At 45.0% G+C, this 21,363-nt stretch overlaps 1 protein-coding gene across 1 annotated transcript in view; it reads right to left on the bottom strand.

Moving 5' to 3' along the window:
• Positions 1–1,304: 1,304 nt before the first annotated feature.
• GTF2E1 (general transcription factor IIE subunit 1) overlaps positions 1,305–21,363 on the bottom strand; it is a 182,446-nt gene continuing 162,387 nt past the window's right edge. Inside the window, exon 5 of the mRNA XM_078656641.1 lies at positions 1,305–4,391. Within this exon, the coding sequence (XP_078512767.1) occupies positions 3,943–4,391 (449 nt within the window). The 3' untranslated portion in view covers positions 1,305–3,942. The remainder of the gene's footprint in view (positions 4,392–21,363) is intronic.

The raw sequence follows: 21,363 nt of genomic DNA on the forward strand, positions 1-21,363 counted from the left end.
TCTCTGGATGCATGCCGTTGGCGCAGAAAGAAAGGAACCAATGTCAGCACGCCAGGGTGGCGCTTATGTAGGCACTGCGAAATCACTTCCGACGTGGAGCCAAAGGACGCCACCTACGGTCGTGCAGAAGTACTGCTCAAGATTTTATGCATCAAGTTGGACGCCTATTGAATATTTTAAGTTTAGGAATTTGCAGTTAGAAGTATCTTTCAGTCGTAGAAGATCATCGAGTGGAAAGAGGACATTGAAAGAATCAAATAAAAACAACAGATAGAATAATTTCCTGTCTTACTAAAAATAGTTTTTGAACGCTTCTTTCTTCCCATTTTCTGTTTTGCCAAAAATTGTGTCCTTTTGCACTCCAAAAGCAAACAAAAACTCAAAAACCATGGTAATAGCAATTTGTTTATTTTATAAAGAATCACAATATCCAAAACATAGTAAAATACAGCAATAAAACCATTAGAAAAATGTAAAATGCACTACTTGATGCAGAAAGTTCTCTTTCCATTAAAGGCTCTAGCAGCCCACCTCAACCAACAAGGGAAGCTGCATAACATCACACAAGGAAAAAAGACAGCGCTTTAAACTCCGACATAGCAGGAGTCTAATCCCTTCCTGTAAAAAGCTTAGTGTGAAACGGTGGAAAACAATTTTTGCAGTCAGTAAGCTCTTTTGAAAGAAGTGCTTTAATTGCAATAATACAAACCAGCAAATGTTACTAATAAAATGGAAGAACCCTTGCTTGCCCCTATTTCTTCCAAGTTAACCCCTTCAGCGCTAATGACAAAGCCAGCTCGTCATGGGCGTTACCTGCGCTACGCGGATGACGAGCTGGCTTTGTAATTTTTGAAATTCCAGCGCACAGCGGGAAAACGCGGTAGCGCGGTAGAGGTTAAGGAGGGCTGTTCTCTCCAGATCTGAGGAGCAGTGACAGCAGTCAAACAGAGAGTAATGATCTATCCATATCAACTATGAAATAGCAATTAAAACAAAAAACATTAAAGACATAAAACACTCAGACACCCCACCAGGAAGTCCCTCTGCAGACGCATAAAAACTCTGAACGCAAACATAACATAACCATTCAGTCGACAAACTCAGAACTCACTCTGAACCATCAAAGAGACTGCCTTGCAAAGGCTAAATAAAAGCGGTGTGGAGTGGCCCTGAGAAGAGACTAGAAAGTCTCCACTGATGTACATCCTCAAGCTTTGCTACAAAGGACCGCGCCCAAAAAGAAATCTTGGGGATGAAGCGTAAACACATACCACTGTGCTAGCAAACTTCAAGATGGCTGGGTGGCTGAGGGGCTCAAGTCTGAAGGCTGCACCGGTGAAGCAGAGTCTCATGCTAACTTTTTAAAAAGCAGGATTGCAGAAAATGGCTGCACTTGTATTTTAACATGTGAACAATGGGTATGGGAATTGGTCCACTCCTACTTACTAAAAAAAAAAAATTTTTCTCACATTTTGTCCAGCAAGAACATTCTGTAAAACTGATTCTCAAAGACATGATCATGACTGCGTTTGCAAGAAAAAGATTAAGAGATACGATGAGGTTGAAGCAACCTTTGTAGCTGAACCATCGGTTCTTCCCTCAAAGTAGGTTTCTTATTGAGCAGTCAGTCCCTTTAAAATGCATCTAAGAACCGTGAAAAAAGGGCTAAAAGCTGCAGATATAAAAAAAAGCAAGAATGGGCAGCGTAAATAAAGTTGACATGAATCAGAGTGAAGTCTGATCCTGGAACACTGGAATAAACCAAACACTCTTTTTTCTAGGGCAGAAGTGATGTGTTTTGGTTTGATGAAGCTAGCAGTCCCACTTCAAAGTTGGGCAAATAGGGTTATCATCCAACAGTAAATCTCTCATGAGTGAAGCAAAAAAACATATGGTTCAATGGCTCAGAAGAAAATAATATTGTCTTAGTCTTGTCTTCTCTGCAGATCACTAGGCTAGGACTGATAAAATTTATTAAGAAGTTAGAGCTGCCACTACTATTAAAAATCAACTGCATTTGTTTCTGAGTTATCCTCAGCAGGCAATAATCGCCATTTAAGGCCTAAGATTATAAAGCTCTTTTAAATCAAGACCATTGAGCTCCTGCACACACCGATAGACACACTTGAAAAGGATCCTCCGGCCGCGTACAGTGAAGAGCACACCAGATGATTCCTATTACTGTGCTTCCGGGGGTGGGGTGTGAGAGATACCACACTGATCCCCTTGCAGTCTGTGGTAAAGTGATAGAAGGTAAAGTGATGAGATGCGTGCCCAAAGAAGGAGTAGTGAGAAAGTACTTAGATCACATTGAGATGTTTTGGGATGGTGATACCACTTAAGTGTTAACACGTGGATCCTGTCACGATGCAAAAGGAGCACACTCCCACGGGGATACTAATACTGCACATTAAAAATCTGATTTTACACCTCTCATTGCCACTCCCTGGTCACGAGATACCACCAGGCGCTAGAAAGCAACACCACAATGATCCCACTACTTTTTATTGACTGTGAATTCAGTTGCTCTCTGTTGCTGCTCATTGGTAAGTTGACATCACATGGATGCCAACATTGCATATTGACAATGTGATAGCACAATGATCTCATTGCTGTGTAGAGGCACCATGAATCCCATCGATTCTACGGATGCGGACTGAGAATGTGATATGTGATGCTATTGCCACATACTGAAAACGCGATACCACAATGATTCTATCTTAATAGTAGAAGGGCACTTGGTACCACAGAAAAGCTAACACTGAATACAAGGAGAAAGGTATCGCGTAGATCCAGTTAAGAGGTATTGATAACATAATACCGCATAAACACTAAAACTGGCAATGGAGTGCATAATACCACACGGATCTTATTGCAGTGTACTGAGAAGTGAATACCTAAAGTACCCTATTGTTTGGTACTGAGAATGTAATGTATGGATGCTTCTTCCAAGAATGTGATACAACTTGGACACCTCCGGGATCATACCATACAATCCAAGTACCATGAACCTGATATTATCAGACAGAGGATACTACTGGTGGCTATTCGAATCATGGTATTGCAAGGCAATCTGCAGAATACCCTTTAACCGCTGAGGAAGAGCGATCGCGGATCCTGTGGGCAGAGAATAGGAGTAGCCTTCGGAGTGCAGCTCCAAGGATCCGACAACAACAACCCAAAAGAGTAGGATCTGGAATGTTGTCGGGCAGTGGGGAGCTTTCATTACTAACCGTACAAGTTTGATTCAATAAATCTTCTTGTTGTTTAGTGGCCTTATTTTTACAACAGTTCAGCCTTGCCAAAGTTACTTTACTTCTCATTTAGAGCTCTATGCATTTTCAGATGGAGACTTTTGTTTTTTCTCAAATGTATGAAGAAAAGATTTGGCTCAAAAGAAAATGAAAGGAGGGAGGGGAACGGAACATCTGAGATCTTAAAAATACACATTGTTAAAAGGGAAATACACATAAAAAGTTTAAACAAAAGCCTGTCTGGATATCTCACAAAAAAATGTATAAGCAGGGAGCTTTACCCAGCACTCCTCAACACAAGGAAATGAGGAAAAAAGTAATCTGGTGATCATAAAAGACCAGTCTAAAATAACATGAGTTCAGACCCAGTTTTGTTTGTGAAGCAGATCTAAGAGGAATGACACAGTTAAGCAAAAGAATGGGTTCGGGCATGGTCACAGCTTTTAAAATGTTACACCACTCACTGTTGCGTGTGCATTTGCACACAACCCCACATGTACACGCTGGATTGCTTTCTTTGCTTGTTTTTGCCACTCTTACTTTTTAATATTAGGCTTTTAAGGGTTTTAAAATTCTCACAGATAAAGGCACCTTCCTCCTCGCAGGTAAGCCATGTGTATAAAATGTGCTACGTAGTTGTCCCCATTTCATATGGAAAGAAGGTAGTCACTTTAATGCGTGTGGAGCTTCAGTCATACATGTCCTCGAATATTCGCTGGCCCATTTCCATGTAAAGCTCCTTTTCACGTGGTGTCATCTGGGTGACCAGCTCAGGTCGCTGGCTCACCACACTGTATAGGTAGGGGCGCCCGCCCACCATTACAGTGGGATCAGTTGCCACATTTTCAAACTCCTCCTCATCGTCGTCGTCTTCATCATCATCTTTGTCCCGTAACCCATGTAGAGCGGACAACGCGGTTGAGGGGTGGGGCGGTGTTTCCTCGTCTGACTCGCTTGTCTCACTCTCAGAGTCGCTGGCGTTTGTGGCGGAGAGTGTGTTCGCCCCGCCACCCCCTGTGGCGGCTGCCGCCAACGTGGTGCTCTTTTTCTCATGAATGAGGAGAGCCTGCATCACCTCTTCGTTGTCATCCATCGCCTCTTTGCCGTCATCATGCTCTTGGAACACATTCATGCCATCTTCAAAAGATAAAAAAATAAAGACATTTAAAACAACGCAGCACATTTTACTTTCCGAATCACAATATCCTTTAAAACAGAGTTGGTGGCAGTAACAGGTGATAAAATCACTGATAGGTGTGTGAATTGTATTCAGGACAGCAATCCTTTTCTACAGGACAATCGTTTAAGGGAACATATAGGCTGAGAAAAAACATTACTGCATACCCAAAACAAAAAGTATGTTAAGTTATAACCCCAGCTTGAAGTGTTACACAAAATAGACATTTGAAGGCGTATATAATTGTGTTATATGGTACGTCCTTCAGCATAGCTAAATGAGATGCTTAGACAAACTATTAAAAATCTTAATTGACATTACTCTACTAAAAACCTCCTGGTTATTTATCTGCGTTTATTTTAATTTCTTGTGACTGAGCTATAGAGTCCTTCACTGTTATTGGCAAACCATTTCCAAGCATGTGACTTCAAAAACCAAGGTTTGTGTTTCTAAATAGCCAGGTCAATCCCTAAGAACAAGCATTGGCAAAGCCAATAGGTCTTGTCTATAGGCGAACTACTGGCATTACCAATCGGATGGAGTGGGGGGCAGTATAGGGGATAACAGGAGGCTGAGTATTACTCAACATGCTGTTAATTGTGGATGGCACACAAAAAAGCAAACGAGAAAATAATAAGCTTTTCAGTGTTTTTGTGCAATCTTGGATCTAAATTCTCTGAATCAATATACCCAGCTCTTAGATAAAGGACGGAGTCACAAACATCTGGATTTAGTGCAATGTGCTGCGGGCACAGAGGCCACTGACCTATTTACTCAGCTATGGAATGAAAACAGAGGGGATCAAATAGGATGCAGGGGGCTGCATTTAGAAGGGAGGTTTTTTGTCTACTGTAGGACACCAGAAGTGCTCTGAATCTGTCCTCTGGGTTGGAAGAGAGGGAGAAAGAAAGACTACTTTGCTGTAATTACAATCCAACTAAAAAAAGCATCATGATCATGCTTTCCTCCCACCGGTCAGCACAACTCCCGACATAACAAAAAACAGATGGCTGAAGCTTCTCACTCAAGCAGCCCTTTGGAATTGATGGCCCTGTTAGGGTAAAGTCTGCTACTCCAAGAAAAAACAAGAGGTTCTAAAACTTTATAGATGACACACCAACACAGAAAGCAGATAATTCATTAAAATAGCTTTAAAAAGCCAAAACATGCAGCAAACAGAAAGAATTGTAATAGCTTTAAAAAGACCTGCAGATGCATACAAAAATAAAGCTTTGCAGAAAGCACACGAACACAGAAAGCAAATAAAGCAGACACACTGAGAAAAGAAAGGAAATACATATTTTAAAAAACAGCTTTAAAAAGCCAATGCACACTGACTTGCATACAGAAAGCAAAACAATAACAAGAGGTTTTAGAGCTTTACAGACACAAGCAAAAGCTAGGCTTCTAGAATCACTTGCAGAAAGCAAAAAAAAATGTGTGAAAAACAAAGCTACAAGCAAAAAAGTGTAAGTCTACAAATGATTGGGCCATGATCTGTGGGAGGGAACAACACATGAAAAGGAGGTACATTTACTAGAGAATGACCACCCAGCTCTACAAATCGTTGATTGATTGACATACAAGCAAGGATTTACAAATGACACTGAACAACAAATGAAAAGCAATGGGCGGGCTGTAAGCCCACAGAGTGTATGCAACAGGTCTTGAAGAGACAGCACCTGCGCTGTCTACACATGACCTAACAAAGCTCCCCCCCGCCCCCCCCCCCCCCCCCCAACGTCTAAATAACCAGGCCTTGTGCTTCAAACAGCCAGGGCTCGCCCTTCAAACAGCCAGGCCTTGCGCTTCAAATAGCCAGGCCAGCGCCTCAAATTATCCAGGCCACGCGCTTCAAAAAAGCCAGGCCTTTCAAACAAATCAGCAAGGCCCCCGGCCTCCATAAAAAGCTAGGTACCATTCTTCAAATATCAAGGCCCGCCCCTCAAAGAATCAAGGTTCACTGAGCCACTCCTGTTCAAAATGAGACTCTCCCCAATGAAAATCCAATAAAGCTTTTCAATTACTCCTCTTTCAGAGCGCAACACTCAGTTAGGTACGCTAAGCTGCCTTCTTTGCACTTAATCTTTTGAGCTAGGCCGATCATTAAATCTGAATGCCTACAATTTCAAACTCACATGAATCTTTCTTATGAAATTATGTAGGCAACCACAGTTTTGAATCTCTTCCTCACTGCAGTCGGGTTGTGCTATTGTATTTACCACATGCAACAGGCCAAGTGACTGAAAGAACTCTAGAACACCTTTAGTAAAAATTCAGCTTTTGACTCCAATAGCTCATAGAAACACCCAAAGAGGAATTCTACTTAGTCAATAATTTCCATCTCTGTATAAGGCAGGAACAGAATTTGTAACAAAGCATAGAAAAGGAACCAGACCATGAAAACTTATTTTGCCACCAAAAGCCGATCATAAAATCTGAAGGCTTACAATTTCAAACTCACATGAAAATGTTCTTATGAAATTATGTAGGCAACCACAATTTTGAATCTCTTCGCATGCATATCTCAACCAGGAGATCTGATGTACAACTGTCAGCCTTTACTTTGCCTGAACCAATGTAATCGTTGAAAGAAGCAAGTCTGAAAGTCAATTTGGTACATGATTACAACTACTTAAAGGACTAGAAATAGCTTCCTAAAAGCTGTACATTGAACCCATGTGAGAGGCATGAAAGGAGCTTACTAATGTAAGTTCTGACAACGTCCGAGGAGATAGCAGAGAGGGTTTCAAGTAGGAATGAACCTTTCACTAAAAGGAATGGTGCTGCCACAAAGTTAACTATCCTACTGCTATGCACTGGCTCTTTCCTTTTCCCAACTCATTAGTGCAAAATAGCCTTGAAAAGCCAATGACTACAAACAAGGTATTGAGCTAGGTCTGCTAAAACTATGACTGAATCTATCTTGGCATTGTGGGAGTGTACGGATTTGCATAAGGCAACAGCCAACGCAAGGATTAACCAACAGAGGTGTTTTAACAACGACAGCTTATCTGTAGCTCGTACATTCACACCACATCCACATCATTGACCAACTGAGGGACCTGCACTGGCTCCCCGCAAACTAGAGGATCACTTTCAAACTCCTCACCCACACTCTCAAAGCACTCCACGATGCCGGACCAGCATACCTCAACAAACAACTGACCTTCTACACCCCCAACCGCCAGCTTCACTCCGCTGACCTCGCCCTCGCCACCGTTCCACGCATCGACCGGCGGTAGATCCTTCTCCCACCTCGCCGACAAGTCATGGAACACCCTCCCCATCCACCTGAGCCAGAACCAGGGCCTGCTGACCTTCAGGAGACTTCTCAAGACCTGGCTGTTCGAGCAGTAGCAGCTCCCCTTTAGCGCCTTGAGACCCTAACGGTGAGTAGTGTGCTCTACAAATTTCTGATTGATTGATTGATTGACCGATTGACCACTGGGTAGATAAAAGGAGGACAGAGGAACAAAACGGTGGGCTTCATGGAACAGAGGATAATGAAAAGTATGTATGTACTCTGGTGGAATGGTCGTAGATCTTTACACTGCATAGCAAATGTTGGAGAGTGACCTAAAGCACTGAAGTGAGTGCCACCGTGTGGGGGCAATACTGAAAACGTCCAAACACTGTTTCTTTAGGACATCCACCACCAAACGGTCTTTCCCAAAAGAGAAATCCAGATGCTGTGCTATAAGATTATCCTGTAGAAAGAGAAGTCCCACAGTCTGCATCATAGAAATGATTAGCTCTTCAAAAAATATATAAACATTTGCTGGAAGCCAGTGAAGTGTTTGCTTGGTTGGAACATCGGATCTTCTTGGGTCATACCAATCGTTCTGCTGTCATCTGGACTGTTTTCAAACTTTTTCTTATGATCGAAAAGAAGCCTAGCTATAAGGAATTCTCGAAGTAGAACCAGGCTAGAAATATGACATTTCTGGGGTTGATTGGGAAAATTATTTTTACAGACTTTAAATCTGAGGTTCTTCATTGAGACACCTAATAAGATATACTATATATAATAAGAGCTACTTCTGTTCAACGAAAATCATTCTTAGCGATTATTATTAGAAATGCAATACTGACCACATCAGATTACATTAGGGGCCACCATATGCAAAAATTACCAGCAGTGATTACTTCAGTGCATTCGGCATGGTTGCTAGGAGTAATGTAAAAACGGTTGTCAATGTGGACTGCCTTTTATATGGGTAATACCCAACAGCCATAGCTGCAATGCCCCTAGTACCAAGAAAAATAATATTAGGAATAAGTTTCCCCAACACCTTTTGATTTTTATCACACACATATACACTTAACATACATTTTGGAAATTCACCATTTTTCTCCAAACAGCCTACGAGTTCTGAAAATGTACACATTTTCATCTTGAATACATGCATTTAATTTTGGTGCCCATATATTAAGTCATCAAAGCAAAAGTTTCTAATTTAGTAGGCTGGGCTGCACCCAGGAGAGCTACCTACATGTATTTGGAGAGCTACCAGCAGCTCACGAGCTACTCGTTTGAGAAGCCTGGCCTAGAGCCTCTGGCCATACTACAGTGTCCCAGGGATCTTTGGTGCCATCAACTAATAACAGCTGTATCTTGCCAAAGTTAAACTTCAAGACATTCTTATTTATCCATTTATTCACTTCCAGCAGACAGACACTGATATCCTTTTAAGCCAATGCAGCTGGTCCACCACACAGATGTTTTACAACAGTTCTTCAGAAAAAGAGGCATGATCTTTGGGGACCCTCGCACTGGCCCAATCAAATGGGCATACTTCCCTTGCCCTCTAGAACGGCTCGAAACTTGGGCATCATCTTTGATGACCAACTATCAATGAGGGACCATGTAGTGAAGGTCTGTGCCACTTGTACTACCATTCTCAAGTGGCTGAGAAAAATCATCTGGATGCTCCCCCATGACACCCAGAGAACTGTAGTCCAGGCGCTAATTACATCTCGCCTGGACTATGGTAATGTTCTTTTCCTGGGTGCTGGTAGGGAGATTGTCCGGAAACTCCAGACAGTTCAAAACATGGCTGCTCGCCTGCTTGGTAAACTCCCGTATAGGTCATCCATTTCCCCTTTCTTACGCAGCCTTCATTGGCTTCGTATCGAGAGTCGGGTTAAATTTAAGGCCCTGTGTTTTATACACAGAATTATCGCTGGCAAAGCCCCACAATATCTTAAATCCTTCATTAGTTCTTATGTCCCCTCCCGGACTCTCAGATCATCCACCCAGTTCAAGCTCCTGATCCCTAGGATTAAGCGAGCAAGAATGGGTGGGCGTTCTTTTTCTTTTCTGGGTCCTTCCCTCTGGAACTCCCTCCCTCTTGCTCTTCGAACTGAGCCCAACTATCTTAGGTTCCGCAGGGAACTGAAGTCGTGGTTATTTAACCAGTAAACTAGTTGTTAATGGTCATACCCCTGTTCTCTGGTCAGCGCCGGGAAACCCTCTGGGTAGCTGTGCGCTCAATAAAATTAATAATAATAATAATAATAATAATAATAATGAGGGAGCTGGTAGAAAGTGGCCGGTAATTCTCATAAATGTCAAGGGCTTTAACTAAAAGGTAGGATGACCTTATCCCAAACTAACGTTGTGTACGGTTCCAAAAACACAAAAAGTTTGAACCTGCAACGTAGCCTCAGCTCACAGAAGGCCATTTTAAGCCTGAGTGTGTTAGACAGGGTAGAACCGAGAACAGATCCTTCTGGTTCTTTGCCGTGTGTTAGAGGAAAATGATGAAGGAGGCCTGGTTTAAGGATAATCATGCGATTACCAATTGTTGCCATACAGGTTTTACATTTGGTTGCATGGCTTACCTAGATTTTGAGAAAAGATAGAGTCAACACTGAACAAATGAAGGAGTTTGTACTTTTGTCCAAGGCCCAGTGGCCGCAGGAATTTAAGACCTTGCAGGGAATGTATAGTTTCTTACCTGTCGGTGTAGTTTTGCAGCTTGAAGACTTTCTGGATTCACTATGCTGTGCATTATTCCGCCATCTAGTGGTTGGGTCCAGAACTGGAGTCTTTTTTTTTTCCGTGGCCCAGGTGGGCATCGACATACCACCATTTGGTGTCCTTCGTGACGTCGACGCGCTTCCTCTAGAAGCTCCCACCTTTGGTCACCCTTAGGAATGTGTAGCTTAGTTTACTTTGTAGTAGATGCGTTAAGTATTTCACTACTGTTGATTCCCTTGTGATTGTCCTTTGTAGTTTCTCCCTAATGCACTATTCGGAGAATCTTTTCCACTTTGCTACGCAGCACTTTCTTGTGGTAGGTCTTTTTGCCTCCCTAAGCACTGCCATTGTGCTTGCCGGTCGTTTGAGGTGTACAAACTCTAGGTCTTCAGGAGCCATGCCACTTGGCTAAGGCTCTCTGGCTCTGGGTGTGGCACCCTTCCAATCTACATTGTTAACAGGTCCCTTCATTTTGGGAATCTGTGCACTAGTGCTTACGCCATCTCCACTATTTGTGAGAATCAGGACTGTCTGGCCCACTGAGGTACTATAAGTATCAGCGACATGTTGCTGATCCTGCATTTGCTGAGTACCCTGTGTATCAGTGGTATCGGGGGCGGGGGGGGGGGGGGGGGTGTATGCAAATGTCTTTGACCAACTTATCCATAGCGCATTCCCTTGTGACCCATGGTCTGGTTGTCTGGATGCGAAGTATTGGCATTTTGGTGGGTTGCATATAGGTCTATTTGCGGTGTACCCCACTTCCGGAATACTTTCTGCATTTCCTGTTGGTTGATCTCCCATTCGTGGGATGCTGACGTCTGCCTGCAAAGTCTGCCTGCTTTGACATTGTCCTTCCCTGGGAGATGTATTGCTAATAGGTCTTTACTTAGTAGAATGGCCCATGTCCATATTTCCTGGGCTAGCCCTGATAGTGCTACTGATTTTGTTCCTCCTGGTTTGTTGATGTAGAACATGGTTGTAGTGTTGTCCGTTTGAATCAACACCCTGTTTCAGTACGTACAGCTCCTTCTGAAAGGCTTTTGAAGGCTAGGAACACAGTTATTAGTTCCAGGTAGTTGATGTGCTTGACCGCATCCTGCTGCGACCAATACCCCCTCACCTTTTTCATGTGCGCGCCCCACCCCAGCTGGGAGGCGTCTGTTGTGATGGTCACTGTTGGAGTTGGTTGTGTGAATGGTTTCCCCTGTGATATGTTTTCCTTGTTACACCAAGCTATTTCCTGATGCACTGCGTGTGTGACAACCACTAGATCCTCCCAACTCTCTGTTGCCGGTGACCATTGCTGCTGTATCCATTCCTGGAATGGTCTCATGTGGAGACGAATATTTGGGACCAGATGTATGCATGACGCCATCATTCCCATTAGTTTGCTCACTGTCCTCACTGTCAGAACTTGCCCCTTGCAGTACAGACGTGTTTCCTTCACTATTGCCGAAATTCTCTTTGTGCTAGGGAACACCTTGCTTTGTGTGGTGTTGATCTCTGCCCTAAGAATATCTTCACCTGTTCTGGCTCTATGGACGACTTTCCCTAATAGATTGAAAACCCCAGTTGGCTTAGTGTTTGTATCACCTGGTAGGATGTGCTGTTTGCACTGGCTGTTGGAGATCGCTTTTACAAGCCAGTCGTCGAGGTAGGGATATACATGTATTCCCCGTCTCCTTAGGGGCGCTGCTACTGCTGCTAGGCATTTTGTAAACACCCTTGGTGCTGATTTGAGCCCGAATGCGAGCACTGTGAACTGGTAGTGAGTCTTGCTGATCACAAATCTTACTAAGCGTTTGTTGATGGGAATGTGTAAGTACGTGTCCTTTAAATCTATAATTTCTATGTAATCCCCTTCCTATAACTGGAGTATTACTTCTTGCAGAGACGTCATTTTGATCCCTGTGTCTTTATGAACTTGTTTAAGAACCTTAGGTCCAATATAGGCCTTAGTGTTTCGTGTACCGTTCGTACGAGGAAGTAGTTGGAATAAACACCCTCGTTTCTTTCCCTGAATGGTACTATCTCTAGTGCCTCCTTGTTGAGCAGTTCTGTACCTCTAGTATCAAGAGTGAAAGTTCTTTTGCCGAGTGTGACTTGTTGCTTGGCTTTTTGCTTGGAGGTTATTTAATTAGGTCTATACAGTATAAGTATTGTATGATGTTTAGTATCTGTTTGTCCGTTGTGACATTCTCACATTTTTGGTGGAAGTTCTTTATTTTGCCTCCTACTGGTGTTATATGTTCTGGAAACTGCTGGTCTTGTAAAAACTGTTCTTGAACCTTTTTCCTCTTTGGTGCCCCCCTTGAGGTGTTACCTGGGTGGGCGTCTGCCTTTTGGCGAAGTCACTTGTGCCTGTACTCGTCCGTTCGAGCGGCCCGAAAAGACTGGCCCCATGGCTGGTACTGCCAGTTCTGCTGCTGCTGTCCCTGTTGCTGCGGTCCCTGGCCGCTTCCCTGATAACCTTGTTGGAAGGTTTGGTGCGCGGTACTTGGTTGGTTGGTGGCCTTCTTGAGGGGGCACCCCTTCTCATTCCTCTGAACTGCAGTGCTCTCATGGAGCTTGCAGTATCGTTGTCCTTCTTGAGTTGAGTTAACTTTTCTTCGACTAGCTTCCAAAAAGTTGTTCTCCGTTGAAGGGCATGTTCAGGATTTTATTTTGTACCTCAGGCTTGAATCCCGAAATCCTCAGCCGTGCGTGCTTTCTCTCGGTCACCCCGATCATCATCTGCCCGCTGGATGTCTCTGCTGCGTCCAAATCCAACTTTAAACATGTGTTAGCCATGTTTTTCCCCTCCTCTAGCAAGTGGGTTGCCCTCTGCTGGTACGGTTCCGGTAGGTGCTTCAGGAGTTTCCCTGATTCCTAGCTGTTGCAGTAATGATTGAATTGGCTGGCACAGATCCTTGAATGTATGCATGGTCCTTTGAGGCATGCTTGTACTTTTTCTCTGTTCTTGGTATTAAAGATTTACATATAGCTGGTTCCTTGAAAGCCTATCAGGCCTGGTCCAGCACACTAGGGAGCATGGGCAGGAATTGACTTCTTGTATGTGTGGGTAAGAGAGTCTCCAGGAGAAAGCATGCCTTGGGTTTCTCCTCCTCCAATTTTACCCCATATGTTTGTGCAGCATTATTGACCACCAAATTATAGATCTCCATATATAGTCTGTGGCGAAGGCCTCAAAGGGTATGTCTCTACCCCTCTGGCATGTTGGTGTCGAGATCATGCCACTCGAAGACTTGCTGCTCTGAGGACCTTCTCCCTTGAAGTAATACAGGGCTTCTTCTTTCTGTTCATCGACCGGTTCAGGCATTTTCGGCAGTTCAGGGTCTTTGAAGTCCCTCTCGACCGCTGCCGCGGGCTTCGGCGGGATGGTGTACCGACTCATTTTGTCGTCGAAGTCCTTCTTCCGCTGCAGGATGCTTTCCATTTCGGCCTCAAGCCTTCTTTTCTTCCTTTCCATCTCAGCAGCCTGTTCGGCGTCAAGGGTTTGAGCGCTTCGCAGTAGTCGACGAAGCAGTTGTCGACCCTTCCTTTCTCAGCGTTGAGAAGTCCTTTTTGGGCCTTCCTTCGACGACCTTGATTTTTCGTGGGTCTTCGCCGCCCGGGCGTCCTCTTCGAAGGATCCACTGGGCTCTTTGTCCTTGGGTGCAGTTGCTTTCGTCGAGAGTTTCAACTGCACTGTTCCCTTCAAGGACGTTGTCTCACTCTTTCGCGTGTCGGTCGAGTGCTTGGCGGTCGTCGACTCTCTTACCTCCTTCGACGTTTTCTTATGGACTTCAACAACCCTGCAGTTCTCTGGTCCTTCGGCAATGTTGTCCTCCTCTCCACTGGAGAGGCCCAAATCTCAGAGCGATGGAGGTGGCCACTGCCCCTGCATTTTGTGGCTCGCCCTTCTCTACCTCTCTCTTACTCTGAGGGTCTTGGGTGTGAACACAGAGCACGTGTTGCAGTCCTCGCTGTTGTGGTCGACGGCAGGCAGAGGTTGCAGACTGGATGCTGGTCCTTTTGGGCGTACTAGTGGTGGCAATTGGTGCAAAACTTGAAGGGGGTGTTGTCCATTCCTGCGCTCAGGGGGCCCCCTGGGTGCACATTCTCGTGTGAACGCAGAGTTCTCTCGAAATCTTCTTCTCCTAAGTAGTCCCGGCTACCTGTCCTGTAGTGGGGTGCGATGATAAGCTTCGATTTTCGCAATCTTTCCTGTTTTCCGTCGATTCCTCTTCCAAACTTCTGGAACTCCTCAATAACGATCCAGACCCAACGGCGGAAAAAATAATCTGAAGATGGTGACCAAAGGCGCATCAACGTCACGAAGGACACTAAATGGTGGTATGTCGACACCCACCTGGGCCACGAAAAAAAAAAAAAAAGAGAAAAAAATACTTCAATTCCGGACCCAACCACTAGATGGCGGATTAATGCACAGCATAGTGAATCCAGAAAGATTCACGCTGCAAAACCTTCTCACATCCAGCACTTCATGAAGATTGTCTGGGAAGATGCTTTTTAAAAATAAAAATAAACTTTTTTATGAAACATACATCAGCGTACAGTATTACGTCAACAGACGTCTAGAGGTATGAATACAGTCGTCTTTACATCAAAGTCTATAACTCTCGATCCCCATTATTCTAGAACGACCGTCCCCACCCATCCTCAATTGCATATCTTCCCTCCCTCCCTCCCTCTTCCCCCTCACGGGTTCCTGTATTTCTTTAATTGTTTCCACACTTTCTCCCATTTCCGCGGGCAGCCCCAGCTCTCATATACTATCTTTCCTGCTGCACTACACCAATCAAGATTGGCCTTCCATTGACCCACTGTCGGGGGAAAGGCAGCCCCCCACGCTCTGGCGATGTTCCTCTTGGCCACCATCGCTGCCACTAATAGCCAGATTTTCGGACATTTCGGCCATGTCTGGTCCCCTGTTACACATAGTATGTGCCATCTGGCCTCCATAGGAATTTTCAGCCCATTCACCCCGACATTACTCGTAACACCTTTCCCCAATATTGTTGTATGGCTGGACACTGGCAGATAATGTGGAAATGGTACCTCTTTGACCACAGCCTTGTATACAACGATCAGTATGAGTGCGCCCTCATTGGGCTGGTGGAATAGGACCTATGAAGAATTCTTAATTGTATTAGCCTAAATCTAGCCCTGATTGCTACCTCTCTTTGGCTCTGTATAGCCTCTGCCCAATCATCCTCTTCTAGTAGGCTAATGTCGGCCTCCCAGGCCTCCCGAAGGGTCCTCAGCGGGTCAGGTGAGTTATTGATAATCTTCCTGTATGTGCAGGATAGTGCCTTTTCTGGGATTGAGTCTGCCACGCTTAGCTGGCAGAGGTCAGCTCCTTAGCTACCTTGCCCTCCAGATGACTGACTATAAGGAGGGATGAAGATCCCAGTAACATCACGGTAATGTAGATCTGAGGTGTCAAAAACTAGAACTGGCATGGGATGGCTGGGACGGAGGAGTGCCTGAATACTCAAAGAAACTGGAGGATGGAGGGGGTGAGGAAGGGGCAGAGAGAGAAGACAAATGTCAAAGAATAGCCCCACCCAACAAAATGGTGAGTTTGGAGCCCTACGCATCTTTGAGGTAACTCTTGACATGGAGGTGGGCTGCAAAAATATATACTTGACAGTTATCTTAGGTCTTGAACATCTATTTGAGAACTGCCTGCTTGAACATACTCATGAGGGCAAGGAAGTTGTTTGCTCAGTGTGTCTGTTAAGCAAGGGCCCTTGGACGATGTCACATTCTCAGACCTCGGTCATCGGATGTCAATGTGAAGGGGTCTTGGTGCTGCAATGCTTCCTGAGGTGCCGCAATGCTCCCAGATGTGTTGCAAGGCAGTCAAGTTGACTGTGTACACCATAACCACATTCTGCTCAACCATGAGGAGAAAGGCTTTTGGGGCAACAATTAGCAATAAAGAAGGTACTCCACAGGGCCGGATTGGGAAGCAAACCAGCCCTGCCAATTACATCGGACTAGCCCCAAAGATGGTGGGTGAATGGTGGGAAACACTGCTGCTGTGCTTTTGTTAGAGGGGGCAGAAATTGCAGAACTGCTGAAAAACCAGCCCCCAGCAACAAAACAGTCTCCCTCCAGTCCAAAAATAGCCTCCACCCTTCTGGCCCACAGGGAAAACGCCCAGTGACCGCTATGGCCAGTCCGGCCCTCATACTCCAGCTTGCCTTACAGGACACGTTCTTAGCACCCACAATGTACATAATCAACAAAGGTACCTTCATTGGTGCACAGCATCAGAACAGAAATGTTGTGATTTGGATGCAGTCTAGGCTAGTACAAGTATTGACTAGTTGCACATTGCAAGTTAGACTTTTGCTCCCCTGTGGAAATGAGTGGGCAATGCTTGTGGGTTGCTCTTCCAGATCCCTGCTGACCTGTTTCCAAAGCTAAGGTTAACTCAGTCTCATTCTGTTCTTTCCTCTCTCCCAGAGTGCCTCACTATTGCACAATACCCAGGGACACAATTCTAGAGGACAGCATGCAGACTCTGTCCTAGCCCGGCCACTCTAGCCATGGTCAGTGTCTGTTGTGGAATCGCATACCCAGTTGGGTGAGCACGGGCATTTCCAGAACCGCTCGTGAAGAGGCCACGCCATATCACTCATTCACAGGTGGATGTTCATCAGGCACAAAAAAACACCTCACTGCACACCCACAGCAAATACCCCACCAATCTTCTCCCGCCCCTTGTCGAGGGGTGGAAAAGAGGTGTAGGTTAATGCACACCTCTTCTAACGCCTCAGTTCTTCAAGTGAGACTGCTGAATGCAGTTATGGTTTCTTAGCACTATGTTTTTCGGTTTCCCTGAGCGTCCCATAGTCACAGGCACTTTGGCTTTGGAGCATGCAGAATGGACAATTGGTCTCAGGGCATCATCCTAGGGCAAGCAAGGCCCGTTCTTTAATCCGAGTCAGCAGCTTCAGTTTATTCTGAGGGTCATCCTTTTCTCAGCAGCATTTTCCTCATGCAACTGCACCTCCAATGCCTCCCTTGCCCCTCAAGCCGTTCATAAGCTCCTTCCTCCAAAGCAGCAGTTGCAGGCATGCAAACCGGAGACAGGGAGTTGGCAGTCAATACCGCAACCATTGAGTACAAAATAGTTTCTCATTCCCTTCGCAACCAAGCAGGCAGTTTTTGCCCTATACTTATACTACGTTTGTAGAGAGAGTATGCAAATTCTACAATTATATTGGAATATGGTTTCAGGTTGTTCCTGATCTTTGCATATTCCTCCCAGACAGGTTCTGCAGCAGTCTTCGTCTATCAATGTCAGCAGGATGGTGCAGTGGAGTTGCAGGTCTCTCATCCTTATCTGTAAGAGTGATTGGAAATGATTGGTTGAGCCCAGTACAATAAAACCCTCCAGAGAGTGGTGATGGGATCCAGGTCACCAGGCACCGGTCTGTGACGTCTGGCCTCCTGCCGATTCTTGAGTGGAGAGATGAATGAGGAGGTAGATTGGTGTATAAAGGAGGAAAGAAACGATAAATGAGGGAGATTGGCTGAAATAAGATCGGGACGAGTAGGCCATTGTCCTTCGGAGTTCAAGAGGCCATTCCACGTGCAAACGGCCAGTGACGATCGGGCAGAATTAGAAGGTGGTCAAAGGTAGAACAAGAGGAGGGTAGCTGTATGTCAGAAGCATGATATGCAAGTGGAAAGGTTAGGAATGTCAGTGGGATAAGGGTTGCCGTGGGGATGTGGCAGGAGTGAGAGGGTTCATGGAGAAGGAAGAGGAGAAGGTGATGGAAGTAACGTGGTTGCAAGGAAGAGCTTGGTGGAAAGGAATGTGCTGACTGCCTGTTTAGAACTTGACTTGGCCTGGTAGGTGCACATACGTCTGTGCCTGGTTCCCTGCTACTTACCTACTCACTTTCTGTATCTGGTTTGCTTATTATTTGGTTTCAAGGTTCCTTCTTTTCCTTTAATGTCAAAGCCTTAATGTTATTTATATAATGAAAGGGGGTGTGTTTAGGTTTAAGCTAGGGAGGTGTGGTTCCAACATAGAACTCTGTTGCATGTCAAAATGGTTCCTGGTGTTCTTCTCTGAACCTCTAACAGCCATGTGTTTGCAGAAGGGACGTATCTTGGGATGCATCATCCTCCATCCTGGACAACTCTTCCAAGCCAGAGTGCTCTGCACGAGAGCTGGGGCACGCGCAGGTGGTGCTACATTGGCAGACATGCTCAGTTCATCTCTCCCTTGACGCCACCGCACCTGCACTTTAGCACATTTTCTTTCCAGGTTTTCAAACTTCTGGACCGAAAAAGCACCCAGGATTTCCACCAGATGTGTTGGGCGTCCATGAAATAAAGATTATATACTGCGTTCCAGCTTATGCCCTGGCGCCGCACATAACCCTGAGAACACTGCCAGCCGCGTTTAACCCCTTCGATGCGGATGAAAAAGCCAGCTCGTCATGGGCGTTACCTGCGCTACGCGGATGACGAGCTGGCTTCGTCATAAACAGCGCATTTTTGACATTTCAGCGCACAGCGGGGTAACGCGGTAGAGGTTAAAAATAAAGCAGAGAAAAGGTATGGCAAATAAAATATACTTACATTCTACATGGGGGGGGTTAGACAACAGGTGTGCAGTGAGCTTTGAAGTTAGGCAGAAATGGCAGATACTGTAGCGATGAATGCCTCACACTGACAAATGCAAAGTAGTATTTAACTGCTCCCATAATCCCAAGCTGGCACAGAAAGGAAATGAAGTAGATCTGTTGCTGCTGCTACTGCCTGCTGCTCTTTTGCCACTACTGTCTTAGTAGTTCCCCTCCTTTTGCTAGGCCAAACTCTGGACACACATCACAGAAACGGAAAGATCTGGAGTCCCCACCCCCATACCATCTCCAACTGCTTCCTAGCTCTAGTAGTGAGAGGGAGGAGGTAAATAAGAGGGGAGAATGTGGGAGGGGAGAAATAGCTGGGGCACTCCTCACCGCCTCCCGCTGTGATTTGTCTGCAAACACTCAGGAACTGTGTGCTCTGTTTCCTATTGCAAGAATGCCTTCTAAATGCCCCAGGAAAGGAATAAGGAAGAAATGATTGGAGCAAATGGAAGAGGGTTTGAGCACTCTATACACAAAGGGGTTGGTACCTCTCTCAAAATCTTTGCTAAATCAATGAAGTATTCAGGTTCAGCCCATTACCGCAAACTACTTTATGAAGAAACCACTTAGTCCACCCTCAATAACCCAAAAAATATCCGGACCAAGATTCCTTACAACTCCAAATAAAATTTTAACCAAAGCATGCTTGGACGGTGTGCCACAATCTCATTACAAGGTGGCTCTTCAAAGAAAAAAGGGTGGAGGGATCCTAGGCTTATAGCCCTAGCCCTCTGTCCAAGAATAAAGCAAGTAGTGGGAGTGATAGAGCTGTGGAATGGAGACAAGACGGGAAAGACTACAGCAGGAGAGGTTGAGGTGTTCAATGTCTGTTTGCCCACTACTAACCGTGATTAAAGCACCCCTGTATGTGCAAATATGCCTTACGCCGTCTGATTAGATGGCAACTACCCATTGCATCTCTGAATTAGAAGACAGTGAAACTCTATACGACTTGAACTACAGAAACATTCTGTTTCCGGAGGATTTTCTCTGGTGTTGGTTATCTTTCTGACAGCACCATGTATTGTTTCAGAATCCAATAGTGTAAATAATACACCTAGATATGATTCGGAGGTGTGTGACATCATGATCTTTAGGTAATATCATAGTGAGTCAGTGAAAACATGCAGAGGGTCGATGCCCCCTATAAGAATGTGGATTATTATTTGGGATGACAAGAAGCCCAACTCAAGGAATAACAGCACTAATTTGTCAGGGTGATCCTCAAAGTCACTAACTTAACCAGAGCTCAACCCCCTTGTAGCTTTGGCACACAGCAAAAGGGCTCAGCCTAGGCAAAGGTGTAAATTATGTATGCAGTACTAAAACAGAAATAGAGCAAAAACGCCAAACAAACAAAATCCCATTCCAAATTAGAAAAATACAGTAACATATAATCAAATAAATGACATAAAAATAACAAAAATCCAGTAAGGGGAACTGGAGATATAAATGTTGAAAGTTTTCAGCAAAAACAGCACCAATAATCACTAAGTGCCAATTACAGTCTTTAGAAGCGGTTGACCTTCATTTAGGTGCGATTTCTGGCGGACTACGATAGAGCACGGGTAAGATACACCAAGAAGGTTCATCCCAGTCAAAGATTTTACCTTCTGGCTTAAGTCTTCTATATGGAGTTCAAAATCCAGGGGAAAGCCTGAAGCTGTATCCGAGCAAGGTGCATTGAAATCAGACACCTTTGCCGTGAAGCCCCACTCATTGCTCCAGAGGTTTTGGAAGGCCAAACATTTCCCAATTCTCACTTTTCACAATTTCCAGAGCAGCTCCTGGGTCACTTCAAAGGCTCTCCGGATTTCAGGGAAATCACGTATGGGCCAGGAATCACTCCAGTAGAGGCCACCAGGAAGGTCCAGTTGGCAATGTATCTCTTCGGGAAAAAGGCCACTTGGACCTTGGTATGTCCCTGTAGCTACAGAAGGTCAGCCACCTGATCCCTGGAGTTCACTTCTTTGTCTGGGGCACAGAGGGGCGCAGGTGCAGTCCTTCAGGGCTACTCTCTGGTCACCGAGCACAGATTCAGTCTTCTTCTAATCTTCTACAGGTCCATAAAGTATTCTCAGGAGGTTATTTTAAGATGCCATATTTATTATTGCCACTAGTCAGTGGGTGGGGCTGACTCCTAGCTCTCTCTCCAAATGAGTAAAATGTGTCCCGAATTTGCCAGGGGCAAACTTACTTACTTTTTCAGGAGTTCCTGTTTGCCCTACAGCAAATAATCCAACAGTGTTCTTCACTCCTAAAATCCAAGATGGGTAAACC

Source organism: Lissotriton helveticus, chromosome 8 (assembly GCF_964261635.1).
Source record: "Lissotriton helveticus chromosome 8, aLisHel1.1, whole genome shotgun sequence".
NCBI lineage: Eukaryota > Metazoa > Chordata > Amphibia > Caudata > Salamandridae > Lissotriton > Lissotriton helveticus.